The sequence below is a fragment of the Rhinolophus sinicus genome, linkage group LG15, assembly GCF_036562045.2.
Source record: "Rhinolophus sinicus isolate RSC01 linkage group LG15, ASM3656204v1, whole genome shotgun sequence".
NCBI lineage: Eukaryota > Metazoa > Chordata > Mammalia > Chiroptera > Rhinolophidae > Rhinolophus > Rhinolophus sinicus.
In genome coordinates this window covers 8,941,124-8,963,170 of record NC_133764.1, presented here as the reverse complement: position 1 = coordinate 8,963,170, position 22,047 = coordinate 8,941,124, and the positions used below count along the sequence as shown (strand labels likewise).

The window sequence follows — 22,047 nt, the reverse complement described above, 5'->3', positions numbered from 1 at the left end:
CTGCCCAGCCCTACAGAGAAGGACCGCCAAGGACAACTTCCTGTTCCGGGGCCTCTGGGAGACTCGAGGCACAGGCAGCCTGCTTCAGGGCCCACGAGCTCTGCAGAACAGGGGAGGGTGTTTGCACTCCACGTAAGGCCAGAATTCGACACTATCCTGGGGCCTCTGGAGCTGGCAAGCAGAGCCCCTGACACATCACTCATGCCTTTGTCAAGGGGGCACAGCAGGAATGGTGATGCCAAGGAGACTTAAGGTGCTTCTTGGTCAGAAGACATTTATGAAGCAGTGAGGGCAGGAGAGTAGCAGAAAATTCCACCTGGCAGCTGAAACACACACGTTCTTGATTACATGTGAGACACCTTTTGAAGACTCCCAGATATAACCGAGAATCTACCAGCCTGGGCAGATAGGAGAAAAGGGCAGTGTCACTTGGGTTAATGCCACTCTGTCTGTACTTTGCTGCCGACGAAGGCTGAGAAACAGTGTTAAGTGCTGTTAGTAGCCCATGAGCCGGGACCATTTGCTTGGAGCCCTGTGCCATCTTGTGGGAAGAGGAGGTACCCTGTTTTATCACTAGATGGCATCCATCCAACGGAGGGGGAAGTCCTGTGCGGCCCCGACTCCTATCCCTTCAGAAAAAGGATGCTTCTGGAGAAAAGTTGAAAGAGATTAGACAGAATATTCTTAGCAAGCAGGCGTTTTCTTTGCCAGCATGCAATTTAGAAGATAACTTAAATGTGCTTTTACAGAATAGCTTTATGGCCATATCAAAAGAATTGGAGCCCGTCACTTGGGCATTATTCTCTCTCTATGTCACTTTATCTTGCTCTCTGCTGTCCCAAAGAGATGACCACCTTGACTGCAGAGGTCACATCATTACAAGATTCGATTTTGGGAGGCCTTTGTTCATTATGAACATTCACTGCTAAAGGTTAAAAATTTTGCCACATGGGATTTTTAAGACTTCCAAGGATTTCTATTAAGTGATGCTCACCTGTTTTTCCCCAGCTGTTCAGAATTCATTCAGATAAGTTAACCAAGATGAGCTCCTATGGTTCAACTTGAATGGAAAGCAAAAACAAAAACAAAAAAAACCCAAGACATTTATGAACCACTGCTTCATAAATGTCTTTTTTATCTCTTGCTGACCTGCATTTTATCCAATTAGGATACTTTCCACCTGGCCTCCAGTGCATGAGGCTGGAAGACTTGGAAAGGGATGCTGGGAGCTGGATAGAAAGAAGTGGGGTAAGACGGGCCTTTGAGAGGCACAGTGATGAAACTGCTAGGAAAAAAGGAACTCTTCTGGAGAGTTAGGGCAAGATATGGCACCTTATCAAGTAGCTCTGGTCAGGTGACTCTGGTCAGAAGACCCAGGATAGTATCCTGGCTGTGTCACTAACTTGCTGTGTGCCCTTGGGCTAGCAATCTAACCTCTCTGAATCTCAGTTTCTCAACTGTCAAGTGGAGAAATAATCACACCGCCACAGGGTTACTGTGAGGATGAATGAAACAGGACCCAGGGTGGAAAGGTTTTGTAAATGTGAATTGTGGTGAGAAAGTACAAACGTGGTAGTTATTAATAGTAAGTGATGGATCATGAATTCCATAAAAGGATCTTCCAGGTGGGCTGACTGACACGTTCAGAACAAGTGGGCAATGAAGAAGAGTGCATATTTGGCTTCTCAGCATGTTGTTTTGACTTTTCAGCATGTTGTTTTGCTGGTATGCAGACAGAATTCAAGTCACTGACGGGGTTTTTGCTTCAGACCCTGGGTTAGGAGCTGCTCTCTCCTGAGCTGGGCAACTGTTTCTCTTGAAGTCTTAGCATAAACAGGGTCCAGCGGAGGCCTGGACAACCTTGGCGGCTGGGCTCAGCCTGGCCTGGACAATCTTAATGCCTTAGTAAGAAATGCACCCCTCATGAAGACACCCACCTCAGAACTGGCTCAAAGCCCATCCTCTCGGGCCAGCTGAGCCTGAGCGCTCGAAGCAGAGCCTGTTGCACCCTGGTCTTGTGTCTTGAGCTGGGACTCAGGGGTGGAACCTACTGATCGTCTTGCTTTTTCTCCTTGGCCTCTGCTTGAGGATGTCCCAGAAAACACAGCTGACTTGGGGAAGGTCTGGGAAAAATCGCCCTGCCTTTGTGGGGGCCGGGGTGGGGCTGAGCTACTGTTGATGAGAAACTTTGGAGATTCAGTAGATTGGTCTAGACCGGTCCAGACGCTCTTGGCGCGGTGTGGAGAGGATTTGTGCAAACATTTCCTCGCTGTACAAAGAGGAATGCAAAAGGAGGCTGCCTGTGGTACATCTTGGACTGTTAGACAAATGTGTCCGCACTTGTGAAAGTCCAGCGAGGAAGATGAGGCGGGAACCCAGCAGGAAAGGGCCTGGGAGCAGGAGCGTGGGGCCGTGGCCTGGGGTCGGTGTGCTGCCCACCCGGATCCCTGCTGCCAGGGGCGCCAGGCCTCTCCTCTCCCGCCGGAAGTGCTCTCTCCAGTCCCCTGCGGGGCCCCTCCTTGCTTTGCTGCTTCTGGTTTCCATCAAGCAAGTAAGAACAGTTTTTGTTATTATTATTGTTATTATTATCAGTTGTACATATTTTCTGATTATAGAAGCAATTTAGGCCTCTCGTAGGCAATTTGGAAAATAGAGAACAGTATTAAGACAATAGCAATCAACCATAATCCTAGCGTTCAGAGGGATTCACTGTTAATATTTTGGCATAGTTTCCTCAAATCCATTTTCTCTGCATTTTTTTTACACAACTAAAATGATGATGCATAAAACATTTTGTATCCTGGTTTCCCCTTTACATCATATTCTAAGCATTTCCCCATGTCAGCGTAAACTCTGTAAATAGCATTTAAAGTTGTTGTATATATCCTCTGTCTGCTTCTGTCATTCTCTCATGTTTGATATTTAGGTTGATTGGATAGTTCCTTTTTTTGTTTCTTTCCTTCTTCCTTCTCTTCTTCCTTCCTTCCTTTCCTCCTTTCCTTCCTTCCTACTGTCACTACTTTCCTTCCTTCCTTTCTTCTTTTCTTTCTTTCTGCTTATTATTTCAAAAGTAAACTTATAAAATCCAAAGAAGTATAAATACAAACTGTAACTCACTGCACTACCACCACGCAATAATCACCCTCATTCACATTCTGTGGCTTATACTTCCAGACATTTTTTTTTTTTTTGCCATTTATTTACATACAGTTTTTAAAAAAAACAAACATAGGCTTTTATTATAAATATTATCTTGCAATCTGCTCTTTCTTAACAAAATACCCTAATAACACAGGCTAACATTTTTATTGAACACTTATTAGACACAAGGTCTTGTGTGATCTCATTTCATGCTCGCAGCAACCCCTGAGGGGAGTTCTGTTAATCCCATTTTACAGATGACAAAACTGAGTCTGGGGAGGTTGAACATTTTTCTATATCAGTAAATGTAACTCCGTGGCATAAGGTTTAAGGTCTTTGAGAACATATTCTAATGTATGTAACCATTCTCTTTAGTTGGGCCTTCTGGTAGCTTGTCTTATTCTTATCTAAGGAGATGGGTCCTTTGCTCCATCCTTTTTCAAGTTTCCATTTTTATAATGGGCTGTGATGTGAAGGGACCCCATCTCCATTCATCTGAGTGGAGAAAATTCCTTGAAGAATGTTCTTTTCTTCCTTTGGTCCATGGGCAGAGTCAGTCTCTGGTTGCAGCCTCAGAATTCTAAATCACCCCTGACCCCACAGAGGGAGGACTGAGATGCCAGATCTCATAAGTATTCACCCTATCGGGCTTTCTTTGGTGCTAGCCCAGAACCAAACAGGCAGAAAACCCCTACTGAATTTCCTGCATCCAAATTCTCTCAGAGACTGCCTTCGAGTCCTCACTGCAGGTTGCAGAGGTGAACCCCATCAACGGTTCCATGAAATTCTTGCCATGGTGGCAGCCTCTTGGTGAGTGACCAGAACATTTCTGAGGGGCAGGTGACCCTAGCCTGCCTCCTACCCCAGGACTTAATCGGTTAGTGGCAGGGCCAGTGCTGGAAAAGTTGACACAGATCTCTCACCCTTGCTTCAATTCTCTATCTTATATGAAAACTGAATATATTCAGCTAATTGTCTAGTATTGTTCACCTTCTATCCACAATCATGTATTGATAGGCTATTGGGTGCCAACGACTGCTGCAGCACTTAGTGTTGCATCATAAATCACCTTGCTTAAAACCCACAAGCCTCTGAGAAAATAATTATTACTGAACCCATTTTACAGATGGGGAACTTAAGATTTACAGGGGTTAAATGATTACCAGCAATCACGTAGCTCGTAAGCAGTGGAGCCACTGCATTTCTCAGGGTATTTGAGGAACTGAGTTCTTTCTTCCCTAGCATTCCTCGGAAGGTGTTGACATACGAATATTTATATGTTAAAGCAGCAGAATCTGCAGTGGCTCAGGCTGGCTTATGACACTGACAAAGCCACGCCTTGGCCCTTTCACTCTGGTATTTTAATAATCAATAATGTGCCTGTTAGGCTGTTCCCTCCCCGCTCTGCCACGCAGTTTGTTTTCACTATGTCTGTCCTGCAGTGTGTGTCTATAGTTCTGATGACCCTCCTGTTGGTTCTCTGTCTTAAACCCCGTATCTTTCTCCAAATGTTTATATTACAAGGCTTTGTGTAGACTTTTATGATGAATTTTGCTCATAGACACTTTCCCCACATGGATTATAAAGGACCGTGGTGTGTTTTTGGCAGGAAGTCTTCATAAAATTCATTTAATGAGAAATTCTCAGGGATAGTTTCATTTCTAAATTCAAGCAGGGAAATATCGCTAGGGCCTCATTCTTCCTCCTCCCTCCCCACAACTCATTTAAGTTAATTAGCAGTTGGTTTGGCATTAAAAAAATACTCTGTAAGGCTGTTTAAGAGGTGAATTTGTGGTTCATTCATACATTGCTGATGAGAGTGTAAAAAAGGTACATATTTTTAAATTAAAAAATTTTTTTGGCAAGGATAGATAGTTAGGTGGTATATTATTCACCCCTTTAAAAATGTATCATATCGTCTATGACCCAGAAATTCCAATTCAAAATATTTCTCCCAGTTAAGATGTGCTCAAATGTTTAACTATGAATATTTTTATTACAGCATCACTTTTATGATCAAACATCTAAAACAACGCAGATGCCCTCAGCTAGAGATTTAAAAAATAAATTATATCACATTCATCCATGGAAAATTATGTAGCTATTAAAATAGTGTTTTAGAAGAATCATTCTTGAAATGGAAACATATTCACAATATATTTTCTAGTGAAAAAGAGGCTACAGAACAATATGATTTCCTTTTGGCTTAAAGAAAAGAAAAAAAGCAAATTCATGTGTGAAGAGAGAAGAGTCTGGAAGGAGATGATAATTTCTGATTAATAAGGTTGTGATTTCATCTTCTGTCCTTTTTATTTATCTGTAATTTTAATTTTATTTACAGTGAAGTGTATTCTTTCTATAAAAATAATATTAGAAGATTTATTTAAAATAAATCAACAGAAGGCTTTTTTCCACTTTTCTTTAATCTCTTCTCAGCCAAGTTAGTCATTAATGCTGGTTGCCTGAGCAAGAGAAAAAGAATCAGGATCAAGCTGGACTTCTCCAGTTAGAAAACATTCATTTGTGTATCTCTTTCCTCACTACTGTGTTTGGATCTGGCTGTGACTGAACTTGGATTTGCCTCTTGAGTTTTTGGTGCCTTTAAGACAATTACCTGGGAAGAGAGTCTGAATTTGTCTGGCTCTCCTAGACTGACCAAATTCAGTGTTTAGTAGGGGTTTCTGTTTTGTTTTGTTTTGTTTTTTTCTGCTTTTGACCATGGCCATTAGTCATGCCACACAGCAGGGACATAAAAAAATGTTAGTTTATGGACAACTCATGAATATGACAAATTTTACTGTCTCTTCCTCAGCCAGGAGGGCGCCCAAGTGAGGTACCTGAGAACACATACAACATTTTATTCAAGAAAGTGTCTTACTTTTGTGACTTGGGAGATTCTGGCAGCTTATGATTTATCAACTTATCTGCTGAATTTGTAAAAAATAATATAGAGTCAGTTATGGTCCCATCAGGATGTTTATTTCTTTAAACATCCTAATGTGTTAACAAACTTTCATCTTGCCTCTTGCACCGTAACTCAGAGAGATATGTTATTAACGGAGATTTCAGACTCATCGGAAACTGAAACCAAGGGATAAATGCTAATTATTTCATCATCATTATATTTTACTGGCTAATTCCATGGTTCCCAAATGTTGTGCTAAGTTGCCCCAGGGCACTGCTGGGAAGTCACAGGGGTTCAGTAAGATATTTTCATTTTGGGGGGGAAGCAGTGATCCGTGACGTCTGCCAGACACTGTGCGAATTAGTAGCTCAAGGTACTTCATGGTTTCAACATTACATCAAGCTTCATTCAAAGATAATGTCACATCTTTGCAAAGCTGCTGTGATATAGCTGCTTTGCACAGTTGCTGTGATAAAAAGCAAGTAATGCACAGAAATCAATGTGGAACAAAGATGGCGGTGTCCAATCTGAGTCTTAGATTTGAGAAGTTGTGTGAGCCCCAGTAGGCACTAAGTTGTTAGGATGTAAATACTTGTTAAGTTATTTAGACCTGCCTACTTAATAAGTGGGACTTTAGATACTTCTTTTGGCCTAGGGGTGCTGTGGAATAATTATTGAGATACTAAAGACACCGCACCATGAATTGAGAAAGTTTGGGACCTCCTAGTCTAATGATGACCATACTACATTTTCTTCAAAAACTTGGCTGTGTGATTTTCTGAAAAGATATGCAAAGGAACTACTCACAGACCCCACTATGAATGTCATAGTATTGGGGGGGGGAGGGAGCGTGCTGGGCAGAGGAGTGGGAGGGTAGATTGCACCAATTACTCATGAGGTGAAAACTAGCTACCTGGTAAGCTCATAAGAATTCTTTTGTTTGGTTGTTTTGTTTTGGCTAAGTGTGTGTGTGTGTGTGTGTGTGTGTGTGTGAGCACACGCATGTGTGTGCATATATGTGTGTGTGTGTGTATTTGAATGGCTGTCGGTGTAACATCTCCCCAATTTACAATAGACTCCTCTACTCTCTCTTATTATACCTGTCTTACCTCATTCTTTCAGGTTTTCTACTTGGCCCAAGAAAGCATCTGAATTTGTTACCCCTTGCGAGAGGAGATAAAGCCTCAAATCCAACTAATTAACTGGGCAATCTTAGCCCAGATCACATATTTAACACCTCTCGTGTTCATGTCGCCCTTCCCCCACTCCGCCCACAACTGTGCCTGTGTCTTTAGCTGGGAAATGAGAGAGAATGAGGACAATAACTCCAGCCCTGTGCTAATGGTTTGTGTTCGGAGATGAAAGGCTTATCTCACCCACCATGACAGTATGTGATGTGCCATAGGAATCAGTAGTGTGTGGGGTCACAGGGCACTGAGGAGAAGGGTTACTAGCGCAAGACTTCAGTGAGAGAAGTGGTCAAGCATGACAGGGGTCAGTAGGTTTGAGCTGCATCTTGACAGATGAATAGAGAGTGAGACAGGTGAAGACGAGGGTGGCAGGGAAGTACCAGTGGGAAGTGCAAAAATGTGCAGTCATGGAGGAGGATGACTAGAGTTGAGAGACTTGGGACTGGGTGGCTGAGATGTTAAATCTCAAGTTGACAAGGCCACGAGAAGACTTCAGGCAGGAAAGCCCTGTGCTCAGTCTGCTGTCGGACTTATCACTCTGGAACAGTATGGAGTGGGGATTGTGGCACCAAGACAGAGATGGAGGAAATGGGAGGCAGGGTTGGACAAGAGAGAAATTTAAGGGAACAGAATCTGGTGCCTAGATGGATGTGGGGGTGAATGAGAGGGAGGAGCCAAGGACAACTGCTGGTTTCTGGTTTGTGACTATGAGGACAGTGGTGCCCATACTGAGCCACTGGGGGAAGAGCCTGTTTGGAAGCAGAGGATGACAGGGTCAGAATGTCCCTTGACTTTGTATGCCAGCTAATTATGCACAGCTGACCCTTGAGCAACATGGGTTTGAACTGCGTGGGTCCACTTATATGTGAATTGTTTTCAATAAATAACTGTACTGTTTCGATCCATGGTTGAGAGTCCACAGATGTCAAGGGCCAACTGTATGCATCGATCTACATGATTTTATATAGGGGAATTGAGCATCCAGAGTTTGGTATCTGCAAGGGGTCCTAGAACCAGTCCCCTGTGTATCCTGGGGGACAACTAAGTTTTGGGAGAGTCAACATTTGTACATGGATTTTTTACTATGGGGGGGGTGTCAACACCCCTAACCCCTCGGGTTGTTCAAGGATCAACTGTAATCGCCTTATCTTTAGGAGATTCTCAGTCCTTTAGGGAAGAGAATGTGTCTTGTTCATTTTTGTGTCCCCTTCAATTCCTCCCTAATGCAAAACCTGGCACACAATAGGTACTCAATAATGGTGAGTAAACTGAAGGGAAAAAAGCCTTTTTAAAGCCAAAAGAAGTGGTACAAATACACAATTAGAAGTTGTTAGACAACTCAGTTGTCTAGAAAGCCCAAAAAGCACACCTGTGTATCCAAGGTTTTATGGGATGGAATAGATAACATTAGAAAGAAAAAAGTCCCAAAGCTTCAGTACAGTAGCAGAGTATCTGTCTGCTCAATGCCGTTGACTCTGACCCACAGGCACCTGGGCAGGACGGTGCAGGTCCCTGCAATTCCTCTGGTCCTTCTTTGATACATGATTGAGCCCTCTTAGTGTGCTGCTCCTCTCTTTGAGATCCACATGGTCTTAGAAGCATGCAACTATTCATCTGGTAGTGTGTGAAACCTCAAGACTAGCATATTGTATCCTCTTAAAATGTCAACCTCACTTGAAGATTTTGTAAAAAATCTTTCATATTTGCATTTAAATCAATATGATTAGATTATGGAGTGGTGTATTTCTTGTGTGGGTTGTGTGTGCCCATCTGTTGTAGTTGAGCCTTGGTTGCTGTTGGCATGTCAATGGAGGGATTGATCCTCAGGCTGATGGGTTGTGAGGACTGGCCATAACTACAGCAGAGGAGCGATTGTGCAGGGCTCTGGTGCCTTCCCAGTCTGCCCTTTGAGTGTGTCATCTGCAGAGGCAGCTGGATGGTGCTCCAGCTCAGTCTGAAGATGGCCACCAGGTGTGTCAGCCCTGGGGCCTCCTGGGAGGTACTTCACCAAAGGCCAAGTTCAGCTGAAGTTTGTGTCTGCCATGGGCCACATGGAATGAGCCACAAAGCAATTTCTCAGGTGACTGCCACCCACACTGGGCTTGGAGGTGCTTGAGAGAGGCTAAGTTGTGAACTGAGGCTGGCTGCTACTAGTGCCAGGCTTGGGGCTGCATAGCAAGAAGTATGGGGCATGCAGAGGCTAGATGTTGCTTGTTTGGGGTTTGTGGACCTTCGAGAAATTTTAGGAATATCTACAGCATGAGCCAAGAGAGGCTGTTTGTATGGAAAAGCCACCAGAAGTATGTTGTGTGGGCTTGAAGATTGGGTGGGAGAGGGTGTCAGAGAATCACCAGGGCAGGGCAAATGATGTTAGCCAGGTTAATGGAGACTCAAATATGGTGGCTGCCTGTGTCTGCACGCCTGGAGTGGGGAAGGCTCAACAAAGGAACTATGGCTTCTGCTTGCACTTCTGTCTGGGAGAAAGCTGCCCCTCCAGCCCTCTTCCTGAAGCCAGACAATTCAGTTACTCCCCATATGTCCCTAGTGCCTTTCAAGCTGCTGCCCCAGTGCTGGAGCTCAGAGCTTGTGATTCCATCAGTAAGGAAGTCCATGTGTAGGCCCTTTAAGAGAGACACCTGGGACTCTAGCCACTAGCCACCCTCCATCTCACCCAGCCACAATCTCCTCTGGTTTTCACAGCCAGAAGTTATGGGGACTTCTCTCCCCGGCAATGGAACCCTGGTCTGGGAAGTCTGGTGTGGGGCTAGGACCCCTTGCTCCCCTGGGGGAACATCCACAACCAAGATATCCCTCCCAGTTTTTAACTGCCACATGCGGATGTGCAACTGGCCTGTTTTGAGTCTCTGCCCCTCCTACCAGCCTCGAGGTGGCTTCTTCTGTATGTCCTTAGTTGTAGGACTTCTGTTCAGCTAGACTTCAGGTGATTCTCAATGATGGTTGTTCTGTAGTTTAGTTGTAATTTTGATGTGGTCAGTATTTACCTACTCCGCCATCTTGACCAAAAATCCTATATGTATCTTTTAAATAGAACATAAGGTGCAAAAGAAATTCTGTTTCTTGGAGCAGGCAATTATGGACACTTCAGTTGAAAGGTCTGAGAATCATGGTGTGAAATGAGAACAAGGCCACCCCTGTGCCTACAGCTAACTGGGCCTCTCAAACACAGCTTTTTTCTGCTCAGGTTACAGGATCTCTCCTTGAGGAGACAACTCGGAAGTGGGCTCAGTACAAACAGAAGTGCCTGAGAGACTTACTCAAGGAACCTTCTGGTAAGCACCTATATTAGTTATCTATGGTTGGGTAACCAATAGCCCCAAAGCTTAGTAGCTTAAAACAAAAATAATCATTTATTATCTCTCACAGTTTCTGTGGGTCAGGAATTCAGACAGAGCAGGGGATGACTTGTTTCCGCTCTACGATATCTGCAGTTTAGTTGGAAGACTCAAAGGCTGGGGGCTGAAATCATCTGCAGGGTTGTTCACAACCATGTCTGCTGGTGGATGCTCACTCTCAGCTGAGAGTTGAGCTGGGACTGTTGCCCAGAAAATGTCCACATGGCCTCTCCATATGGCCTGGGCTTCCTCACAGCACAGTGGCTGGGTTCCAAGGGCTCGCATTGAGCAGAGGCCAGGTTGCCTTTTATGACCTAGCCTCAGAAGCCACTTCTGCCATGCTCAGCTGGGTCAGACAGTTCTAAAGCCCTACCCAGATTCGAGGGCAGGGGCGATAGACCACCTCCTCTCCTTGTAAAAGAACATGTGAGATGTGATACATAAGCGTGTGGCCATCTTTCATAAAAGCCATCTGTCATAGCACACTCACCACTTAATCACATGACATGAGCAACCGAGTGTGTGGTAAGCGGAGTGGTGGGGGTTGGTAGGTGAGGGGGGCGAGTGGTCCTGAGTCTCTCATAGTATTAACTGAAACTGAGTCATAACGTTTTTCTTATCCAGGTCTGTACTAAGTGTAGAGCATTCTAGCAAATTTTTTAATAGTTTGATCCGTCCGTGGCCTCCTTTACCCACATGCTGCCTCTTTAGGGACATCTAGAGTCCTCCTTTGAAAAATAGAAATAGCAATAAAAAAAAAAAAATAATAAGGAGCATTGGCTCACTGTCTCGGTGCACTGGGGACTATGGATGAAAGCTGCCCCCTCTTCGTTCTGCCAGCTTCTTTCAGATCATTCCATTCAGGGGCCCGAAGGTTGACTATAAACCCTTTCTTTTCCTGACCCAAAAGCAGTGACAGCATTCAAGCCATACCAGTCTCCTTGTAACTATTCCTTCAGGCCAGGCAGGCAGCAATCAATGTTTGATCTGTTACAAGAACATCTCTCGCTTTGGGGAATCCTGTTCTCTAAGATCAAAGTGGACAGGTTTTCTACCTGGAGCCAGGCTTTGAGCAGCTCAGCCAGATGCACCTCACACAGACCGGGTGCTGACACCTGGCAGCCAGGTCCGAAAGGTGCCCCAAACGAGTGTATTACCTAGCAGATCTGTATTTATAGGGTCTTGATGAAATAACCTGGCTGTTCACCCTGAGTTCTAGCCTAGTAGGGAGCAGATGGTGGGGAATGATGCTTGGCTTCCAGCAGTGAGGAGCCTGCAATATGGACATTTGGGATTCAGCCTGAAACCCTTCGTTTGAGTCTGGGAAGCCTGTAAGGCTGCGGCTTATGTCAGTAGCTTCTCATCGCCAAGCACTAGGGTGTAAATCACTCCCTGAGCTGGAGATGGCTCCAGTATTTCATAATGATCATTAGAATAGTCTTCAAAGAGAGAAACGTGACCAGATAGTGCTTGTGCCAAGTACACATGACAAAGAACTTTCATTCTGCAGGTACCCTTATATCCATGGGTTGTTTTGCACATTTCATGGTAAGGGTGCTCCAGGATCCAATTGATGAAGGTTTGACAATTATCTAATTATGGAACATAAAGTGCTGGCTGAACCTCCAAGTGTCTGTGAGTTTCTGTGAGAGTTCAGTTCATGTAAAGTAAACCCAAATCAGCATCATGTATACATTGACAAAGCCACAGTGCTTGGGGATGGATTAAGCATTCCTGTTCTCCCCACATTGTTCCTCATTCTTGACCCATCTGGGACACCCATGCTGGTCCCTTACACAGGTTTCTCCAGCTTCCAATGCCAGGAAGGAGGGCTCTGGGCTCCTGGGGCCTGTGCCTCCATCAGTAGACCCAATGCTTCAATAGTGCTGTTCATTTGTCCCTGCTTCTCTCCACAGGTATATTTTGTAACGGGACCTTTGATCAGTATGTGTGCTGGCCTCATTCCCCTCCAGGAAACGTCTCCGTTCCCTGCCCTTCATACTTACCTTGGTGGCGTGAAGGTAATACGTCTTATTTGATCAATTTCTGACAGTTTCCTTGAAGGCTGGTCCCTCCTACGTGACCAACCAGGGAACGGTTAGAGAGAGGGCTCCTGACAAGTGCTTTTCTCAAGTCTTCTTCCGCAAAAGTTCTCCTTCTAAGCTGTCATTAATACATGTTTCTTCTTCTCTCTGCTTCTCCTCTTGTCTTCCTGCTTCTTCTGTGCCTGGATGTTCCATGAACATGACTCTTCTTTTCTGTGATGATGATAGAGTCTAGGTCTGGCTTCCAAAGAATTTGCTGCAGTGAGGGTAAGAATTATCACCACCATGGAAAGGAGAAAAAGATGGGGGAGAAAGACTGGGACATTCACCTTTATGCAACTTTGACTTGTCAGATAACGAGGAAAGACTTCAAAACTCCCCTTGTAATAGCATTGGAAGGAGATATTATTGAACTGGTGTTTTTAACCCCATGGGAGTTGGATCAAGAATTTCACCACTCAGGTGTCCCTGATCTTGCTTAAAGGAAGTGACTATTGTTCAGGACTTTGGGATGATATCTAAGACCAGGTGAAACTATTCTCAAGAAACATAAGCAGTTACAAAGCTCCAGGGAAAACAAAGTGAAAATGGGTTTCTAAGGAGGCGACATGGTGGCATTTTTTATTTAACTTCAGCCCAAGAAATGGTCACGTCAGTTAAAATTTGGTTTCAATTTTTTGAGGCCTCTAGTGCAAAGAGAGAGTTTTGAAGGAAGATGCATTTCTGGATGGGAGAGCTATTGACATATTTTATGAAACCGTCTTCTGGTGAGATCCAGTGCAATTAGGAGATGTGAAGATGTGAGGTTCAAGGGAAGGGGAAAGGGAAGATACCAGTCAGCTTGCTGGACCTGCAAGGTCAGATCAGGGAGGAAGAAAGAGCACTGAACGTGGAATCAGGAGCCCAGAGGTTAGACCCCATCCCTCTATTCTATACTCAGACTTCTGGCCAATTGCCAGGGCCCTCCATAGTGGTTTTCTTGTAAAATAGAAGTGAATAATAGCTAACTCTTAAGGTCATCTTGAGGAATAAATGAGAAGGCATGCACCAAGGCAGCCACACAGTAGGTGCTTTGTAAATGGGAGCTGAGGCTGAGGCTGAGCTCGAGCCCCTTGGACTCCTTCAGGTCTCTGAGGCCCCAAATGTTTGTGGACTCCTCAATGGCATGTGGACTAGATCACCCGTGCCCAGCTCCACCGTACCTCTGTTCCTTCCCAAGAGCTGAAAATAGGGGTCCATTTCACTGCAAGAGAAAACGTGACCAAACACCCAAACTTACAAAGAAGTAGAGTTAAGCCTTTTTTAGAAACAGAATGGGTGCTGGGCTTTTAGAATATACGAAGGGGAGTGAGTTTCACAAAAGACAGGAAGTTGCTTTTCCACTCAACCTTTGGTACATTAAAGCTTTAGAATCTAAATGGGTCCCTGAAGTGAAAGGAGAATGTGGAGCCAGTAGAGAAGAAGGGATGCAGAAGCATTCTTGTGAGATAAGATTAGAGAGGGGAGCAATGTAATACGAGAAGGGAGCTTGTGTACTGCTGGACATCCGCTATCATGACATATCACGCTGAGTATGAGGTTGGGGCCTGATTGCTTAGGAAGTTGTATATTACACGAAGGGTTTTAAACTTTCCTCTGTAGAGAAAGATTCTGTGGAGCTGCTGAAGGCATTAGGGCATGAGAAGGACATGACGAGATTTGTGGTGTCGGGAGGTGACGTTGGTAGCCTGTGGCTGTTAGGCGGAGGCAGGGAGGGGGATCAGGGATGCAAGTTTGGAAGCTACTGTAGTGGTCCAGAAAAAGAGATTATGCAAATGTGGATTCAGGCCGAGGGAACAGGTTGGAGAGAAGGGGAAAGAGTTAAAAAAATATTGGAGGTAGAACAGTTAGGACTTATCATCAGGTGAAGTGAGAATTGAGGGACAGAGAGGAGTGGGAAATGGAGGAGAAAAACATTGTCGAATTCCACCTGACCCCACTGATACTCAGCCCTCCCCTGGTTGGTAGCCACGTCCCCTGGTCCGTCTTCCCCTCCATTTCCCCGACTGCTCTTTATCACTCTCAGCCATTGCTCCTCAGCTCATCACTGGTCCCCTGCCTCAGGCTGGCCCCCTTCCAGCCACCTCCACAAAGCTTTCTAAAACGCACATTGGATTATGTTGGCCCATCACCGACACATCTCAATGGTGCTCAAGACCTTCTATCACCTGCCCCTGCTGACCTCTGTAGCATTTTCTCTCACCTCCACTTCAGCCAAGTAAATAACTCCCAGGCTCCTACCCCTGCCTAGCTATTCCTGTCCAGTGCCTTTGTCCACACTTTTCTGTCTACATAGGCTGCAATAACATATAAACCCAACTTTAATCCTCAGCTTGAAACTTCATTCTTCTAGAAAATTTCTCTTACTACTCCCCCAAGGGCAATGGCCCCCTGCATTTCTGAGGCCTCTTACGTACCTGTGCAGTCTTCCATCTTAGCATTCACCTTATGACACCTTTATTTGCACGTTCCCTCCCCCCACTAGACTTGGAGCTGTGCCTCCTTCACCTTTGCATGCCCAGCACAGAGCCTTACGGCTGGCATGAAGAACACAAATGTCAGGTGATATTATTGTCATTCACTCATTCAACAAACATTTATTGAACACCTACTGTGTGCCGAGCATTATTTTAAGTGCTTAGGATATTTTAATGACCAAGCAGAATAAAATTCCTCTCCTGGGGGCTCACATTCTAGCAGCAGAGACAGACAATAATCAAAAAACGTCATAAATAAGTAACGTATAGAGTGTTTGAATGGGATGTATTTTAAACAAGATGGGGGGAGGGGTGGGAGGGTTGGAGTAAGGGTAGTGAGTTGCTGTTATACATTGGGAGATGAGGCTTGGTGACAAGGTGATGTGTTAGTGAAAACTTAAAGGAGGTAAGGGATTTAGCCAATAGGGGAAGAGAAGGAGTCAGTGTGTGCAAATTGTACACTATTTGGGCATTATGTCTGGTGTACGCCATAAAAAGCAAGCAGACCAATGTCGCTGGAGTGAAGGGGGAAGAGAAGCAATGGGAGGTTAGCTCAGAGAGCCCTGGGGCCAGAACTTACAGGGCTTTGCGGGAGACCCTGACTTGTTTTCAGAGAGCCCTTTGATGATTTGGGGTGAGGCATGACGTAATGTGGCCGACATTTTATTCAGCGCACTCTGACTGCTGCGTTAACCGTAGAGAAAGGACACAAGTACTGAAGGTGTTCACAATAATCCAGGTGAGAGATATGGGTGGTTCCAGTTAGGGTGGTAGAAGGAACTAAAAAGCAGTGCTCAGATTCTGGATATATCTGAAGGTAGAGATGACAAGATTAGCTGATGAAGGGTATGAGAGACAGAAAAAAACCAAGGATGGCTCCAAGGTTTGGGGCCAGAAAACTGGTAAGATGGGTTTGCCATCCACTGAGGCAGGAAAATATGTGCATGGAGCAGGCTTGAGGAGAAGATGAAGAGTTTGATGGGGGGGGGAGGGTGTTGTTTGAGATATTAGCCACCCTAACAAAGCTGTCAGGTGGGTACGTGGAAGTACGATGTGGGGATCCATTAATTAAATTTAGCAAATAGTTATTTTTGGCCCACTACATGCAAGGTCAGGAGTAGGAATTTCCAACAAATTTTCATTTTTCATTTGCAAATCCAGTCCCTTGTCATCCAGGTAAGAGGAAGAGATGTGACTGAGTCACCAATGGCCATTACCATGGAAAGAATACTTTGACCATCATTTGCACAAACACACTTTCATTTAATCCTCTCCCAAACTGTGGAGGGTCAGTATCATTATATCCCCAGCTTTAATAAAGAAACTGGAAGGCCCAAAGAGTGGGAGAGCCAGGCCCAAGGCCACAAAGCTTGTACATGGCAGAGCAGGCTTCGCCTACCACTTTCTCTTCTTCATGGCACCACCTCTTGAGCATCAGGTAGAGATGCCCCACCCAGCAAGTACCAGCAGCCCCACCCAGTAGCCATCTCCCAGCTGGCCTGCCCCGTGGAGGGCTGTTACATCTCTAAGTCACCAGGGGCTGTTCTAGCTTCAGAGATTTTGATAAACACGGAAGCCATTAGTGGATCATGATTTGTTATGAAATGTAGAGGCTTTCGTGTTTTTCTTTCTGTCCCAAATAAACAGTAGGGATGTTAATGAGCCCCCAAAAGGGGAAGTGAAAATCCCTTTTCCCTGGGATTTTCCACAGCTTTGCAGTAAGGACTAGGGCCTTACCACATGCTCAGGGAGCGGGCTGTGTGTTCTGACCTTTCCCCCAGAGCTGTGTTTACTTTCAGAGAACACAGGAAGGGCCTACAGACACTGCTTGGCTCAGGGCACTTGGCAGCTGCTGAAGAACTCCACAGATATTTGGCAGGATGACTCAGAATGCGCTGAGAACCACAGCTTCAAAGAAAACGTGAGTCTGCCTGGCTCGGTGATAATGCGCCCCAGGGCCCAAAACACTCTCTGTCAGAGCCCCCACATGGCAGGCTGGCTTTTGGGGCCACACAGAAAGCTTTCCCCCAGCTTGTCTGCCCTAGACTCCCTAAGGGCAAGTCCTGGGTCACACAAAACAGCACCACTTCTGCCAGCCACTGAATTTCTTCTAATGCTAGGGTGAAATGTGAACCCCTGAGGGAAGTCGTCCTTTCAGCTTTGGTCCTAGCCTTCTCGCTTGCTGTTGCCTCTGCCTGGAACACCTCTCTCCAGCTCTTCTGCAGCTTCTCCTTCTTGTCATTCAGGTTTCAGTTCAATGTCTCCTTCAAAGCGAAGTCTTCTGTGGCCACCCCATCAAGAGTGGCTGTCAAACAGTCACTTTCTACCACTCTCCCCACCACCCCGATGTAGCCCCTTTACAGCTCCTGTCACTCTCCGACATGCTCCTGTGTTTGCTTAGAATGTGGACTGAATGGTAGCAGGAGATGTGAGCGCCTAAGAGAACACACACTAAGTAAGCACAGGGGTTCCAAGGTGAAGGTCAAAGGCCAGACAGCCCGACTTCCTCCCAGACTCTTTGCTTCCTAGCTCTTCATACCCAGACCCTTCACCTCTATACGACCCTGCTTCTTCATCCATCCTGTGGGGGTCATATTTATTGCATGTGATCTCTGTGAGGATACAAAGAATTAACAGACACACAATTCTTCTGAGAGACCCTGACCCATAGTCAGCATGCCATATGTAGAACAGACTGTTCTGTCACCAGGACCCAGCACAGTCACTGGGCAATAAATCATCATAGCTGCTCAGCCAAATGTTAGTTGGGTGAACAAACAAATCTATACTTCAGACATCTCTGCACACATTTTCTTTCCAGGATCCTATTTTGCAGTCCCCTCAGGTACGGCTCTCCTCCCTCAAAGATCTCCTGTTTGTACAAACCCGGCCCACCTTCCTTCAAAGTGAAGTGCAAAAGGCAGCATGGACAGAGGAAAAGGAATTTGGGAATCAGACAGATATCTAGGGCCACATCTTGGTTTCTTTTATTCAGACACACATGTAGTGTGGTAGATTTTTGCACTAGCCACTGGGGAGAAACAGTGAGAAGGTATAGACGTTGCCTTCAACAAGCTCTGAGTCTCACCGGCGTAGGGACACGGTGGAGATCATTCGTGAGAGATACCACCTTAAAGAGTTAGGACTTTGCACCGACAAGTAGGGAGAGACATAACTCTGAATATGCTTTGAAAGAACCGCTCTGGCAAGTTGGAGAGAGGTCAGGAGTGGGGCCAGACTGGAGGCAGAGAGCAAGGAGAAGCCATTGCAGTAATTCAGCCCAGAAGTGGCGAGAACGCCCGACCGTAGGGGTGGAGAGAGCAGGAGGGAGGCTAGATTTATAGATTACGGAGCAAGGAGACAGTATGATCAGAGGCTTGGAGTGGGGTGAGAGGGTAGAGTCAAAGGCTATAAAAATCTCAGATTGGCTTGGGCCCATGAGAAGCTTTGAAATTCCCTGCACTGACACAGGGAAGAGTCCTTGCCCTTTCATCTTTCCTGGGTTCTAGATATTTCACTACCGAATTCTTTGCCCTTACTTGAGACTGCAAACCACATCCCGTCTCCTGCTCCCAAGCTGTGGCTCACTCCTTTCATAATTTAGCTCGATTTTGAAATTCTTTAGCTTTCTTAAGTCATTTTAACATTTTTCCATCAGATGGTAAAGATATTTTAATAAAGGTTGGGGATGGGGAGAGGTAAGGAGTTCAGTTCTAGAAACAATAATCGTGTGACTTAAGCCTACAACTTCTCTCCAAACCTCCCTGAAGTGGGGTTGACAGTGCCAACCTCGCACAGGCTGGTGTGAGGTTTGATGGGGCAATGGATGCAGAGTGAACCACCCAGGTCCTGGCACCCACTAGCCACTCGATAATTATGATTACTGCATTTTATCTCCTCAGAATGTTTTTCCTGGTCCCAACAAACAGTGATCACAGTCCACTTGTCAATGTGGTTTTTGTGTCTGAAGGTGGCTTTTCTGAAGTGGCTTCTTTGGGTTTATTTTAAAAATATATAATATTTTATTTGACTTACAAAAATAAAAATATTAATTTTCTGTTAAAAGATTATATATATATATATATATATACATATATACACACACACACACATATATATACACATATATATATAAATTTTAATACTATTAAGGAGGTCTTTGAATAATTTTTGGTGCCACTTACAAACTAGTTATTTCAATGCAGTGTGAAATGTGAAATGATTTCCCATTAATACATTTAAGATATTAGATGCTTTAAATATATTAAATAGTTGCAGGAACAAGCAAATCTTTAATTCTTAAATAATTCTAGTTCATTGAATGTGTCAAACTTATCCAGTGAGTCTTAATTTTTTTTGAATAAGTCAATACTATTTTCATTAAGTTTTCAATTTAAACTTAAAGTCAAATACTTATTGACATATTTCACATTGACGTCACAATACTAATTCTAATCCCCTAATATGCTGTACTTTCAAAGTAGTTATACCAATTACATACAGATTGTGCAAATAATTTAAAAAGTCTCTATATGAGGGATCAATAAAAGGATGGCTATGGGGTGACACCAAGTCAAGTGTTGACAGTAGAATGTAGGTGGTGGCTACGCAGGTGCTCTTTGTAAAATTCCTTTAACTTTGCTGTGTGTTTGACCACCCATGTGTGGCTCAGTTCCCTCAGAGCCCAGTGGGAGCTGGCAGGCCCTTGGCTTTCCTAAGACTGTCATATCTTCCCATCAGGAATGAAGAGCCTCCCATTGCTTCCTCTACATCTGCAGGGCCTTTGTTCTAAACCTCTTTTTCACTTTATTACTTGATTTGAGTTGACAGAACTCTGTGTTCTTATCCAGCTTTACCATGTGACAGGTCACACCTGTTAAAGGCACTAAAATGATACCTGTGTCTGGATTGGATTCAGCTACTCTCAAGAATTTGACTTTCATCAGGACACCAGATTCATACTAATTACACACCTTGAATTAGGCAAACTGAATGTATTTCTCATCTTCCTTCCTGGACTGAGGTGCTTGGGAACAATGACAAAATCATAGTTATATCTGAATATGCACCACCCCCTGGCCAGGTGCTGGGATGCACAAAAGCCTTTGCATACAGTGGGCACTTAATAAATACTGAATGAGTGATTTCACAAATTCTGAGTGAGTGGGTCTGTCGTGGGGCCTAGGCATCCATACTGGTGCTAAAGTTTCCGGGTGACTCTAGTGTGCCTCTGAGGCTGGGAACTGAGCCTTTAAGGAGGAATTCACCAGCAGGTGTGTGGGGTCTGCTGCTGTTTCCGAGCTTCGGTCTGCAGTGGCCCAAGTCGGCAGACAAGGACAGCAGAACAAGATTTGAAAACTGCACTTTCCAAGACAGGGAATAAAGAGTTCTCTCTTTAGAAAAGTCAAAACAAGGGCATTGCCTCATCCCTTCTGCAAGTGGCTGTATTTCCAAGAATTCAAATACTTAAAAAACCCCAACAACTTCTAGCCATGTTTACCTGTGTTTCTAATAGAGGGTTGAACTTTTGCCCAAAAAAGGCTAGTATTAGTAAATCTTTGCCCTTCAGAGTTCTGGTAAACAAAAAATGTTATGTTCTTCCAACTGACAAAACACTGGGGGTCTTTATGCACTTTAAATGGTACTTTTTAAGGAAATTGTGTATGTGTGTGCATATGTATATGTGTATGTAAGTGTGTGTGTATGTATATGTGTGCCCATGAATAACTGTTAACAAATATGTTTAGATTTCTTGGTACAGAATTGTGTTTAGTGGGGTTCAAATAAATTATCTTGCCTTACTTTAAGTTGTTTTCTTTGCCTTTAAAAAAGTGCTTTCTATTCTCAAATACAGAATTTCATTGATATAGAATTAGAATATGTATAATTTTAATGGTAAATTTTAATTTTAAATATAACATAATATATATCAATTGATATATATCTGTTTTTTCCTAATATTTTATTTTGAAATATCCAAACATATAGAAAAGTTAAAAGAATAATAAAATAAACACTCATAGATCTGCTCTCTAGATTCAAAATGTATGAGCATTTTGCCTTATTTGCTTTCTGTCTCTTTCTGAAATATTTGAAAATAATTTGCAGACATCGTGAAATTTCACCCCTAAATATTCATCGGGTATTTCCAAAGATTAAGGACATCATTCCACATTATTATAATACCATTGTTTCAACTAAGTAAAGTTAGCAGTAATTTCATCATATCAGTGAATTTTTCATCCATATTCAAATTTCTCCAGTTGTTCCCCTCAATTTTTATAGCTTTTCTTCCCTGGACCAGGATCTCATCCAGGTTCACACATTACATTTAGTTTGAGATCACTTTGTATCTTTTAATCTAGAACAGTCCTTCCATGCCACGCCCCCTGACTCTGCCACCCCTCAACATTGGATTTCAACATTAGAAGAGACCAGAAGAACTTTATTGTAGAATGTCACACTACCTGCATTTGTTTGACTGTTTCCTCAGGTTGTCATCCATGTGCTCCCCCATCTTCTGTATTTCCTGTAAGCTGAAAGTTAGGTTTAGAGGCTTGACAAGATTCAAGGTAATCCTTGCAGGTGCTGTGTATATTGTATAGCATCATACCAGGAGCTCAAAATGTCAGGTGTCACACTATAATGATGTTATGTTTGATCACTTGGTCAAGGTAGCAACAGCCAGATCTCTCCGTGGTAAAGGTACAGTTATTCTCTTGTATTTGGCCAGTAATTGGTGGGGTGATACTTTAGAACCATGTGTTTATCTTGTTCCGTCACAAACCTTCATCAGTGTTTTAATCTTCATTAACGATGCTTGCTTGAATTGATTCAAGTTCTATCATTCCTTCTACATTTCGTAGCTGGCAGTCTTCTGAAAGACCGCCTCCCTCT

The 22,047-nt window shown here is 44.1% G+C and overlaps 1 protein-coding gene across 1 annotated transcript in view; it reads left to right on the top strand.

The window, feature by feature from the left end:
• Positions 1 to 2,133: 2,133 nt before the first annotated feature.
• The window catches only part of GLP2R (glucagon like peptide 2 receptor), a 63,589-nt gene continuing 43,675 nt past the window's right edge, over positions 2,134 to 22,047 (top strand). Inside the window, exons 1-4 of the mRNA XM_019755222.2 lie at positions 2,134 to 2,551; positions 10,439 to 10,526; positions 12,506 to 12,610; positions 16,950 to 17,071. Of these exons, the coding sequence (XP_019610781.2) occupies positions 2,363 to 2,551; positions 10,439 to 10,526; positions 12,506 to 12,610; positions 16,950 to 17,071 (504 nt within the window). The 5' untranslated portion in view covers positions 2,134 to 2,362. The remainder of the gene's footprint in view (positions 2,552 to 10,438; positions 10,527 to 12,505; positions 12,611 to 16,949; positions 17,072 to 22,047) is intronic.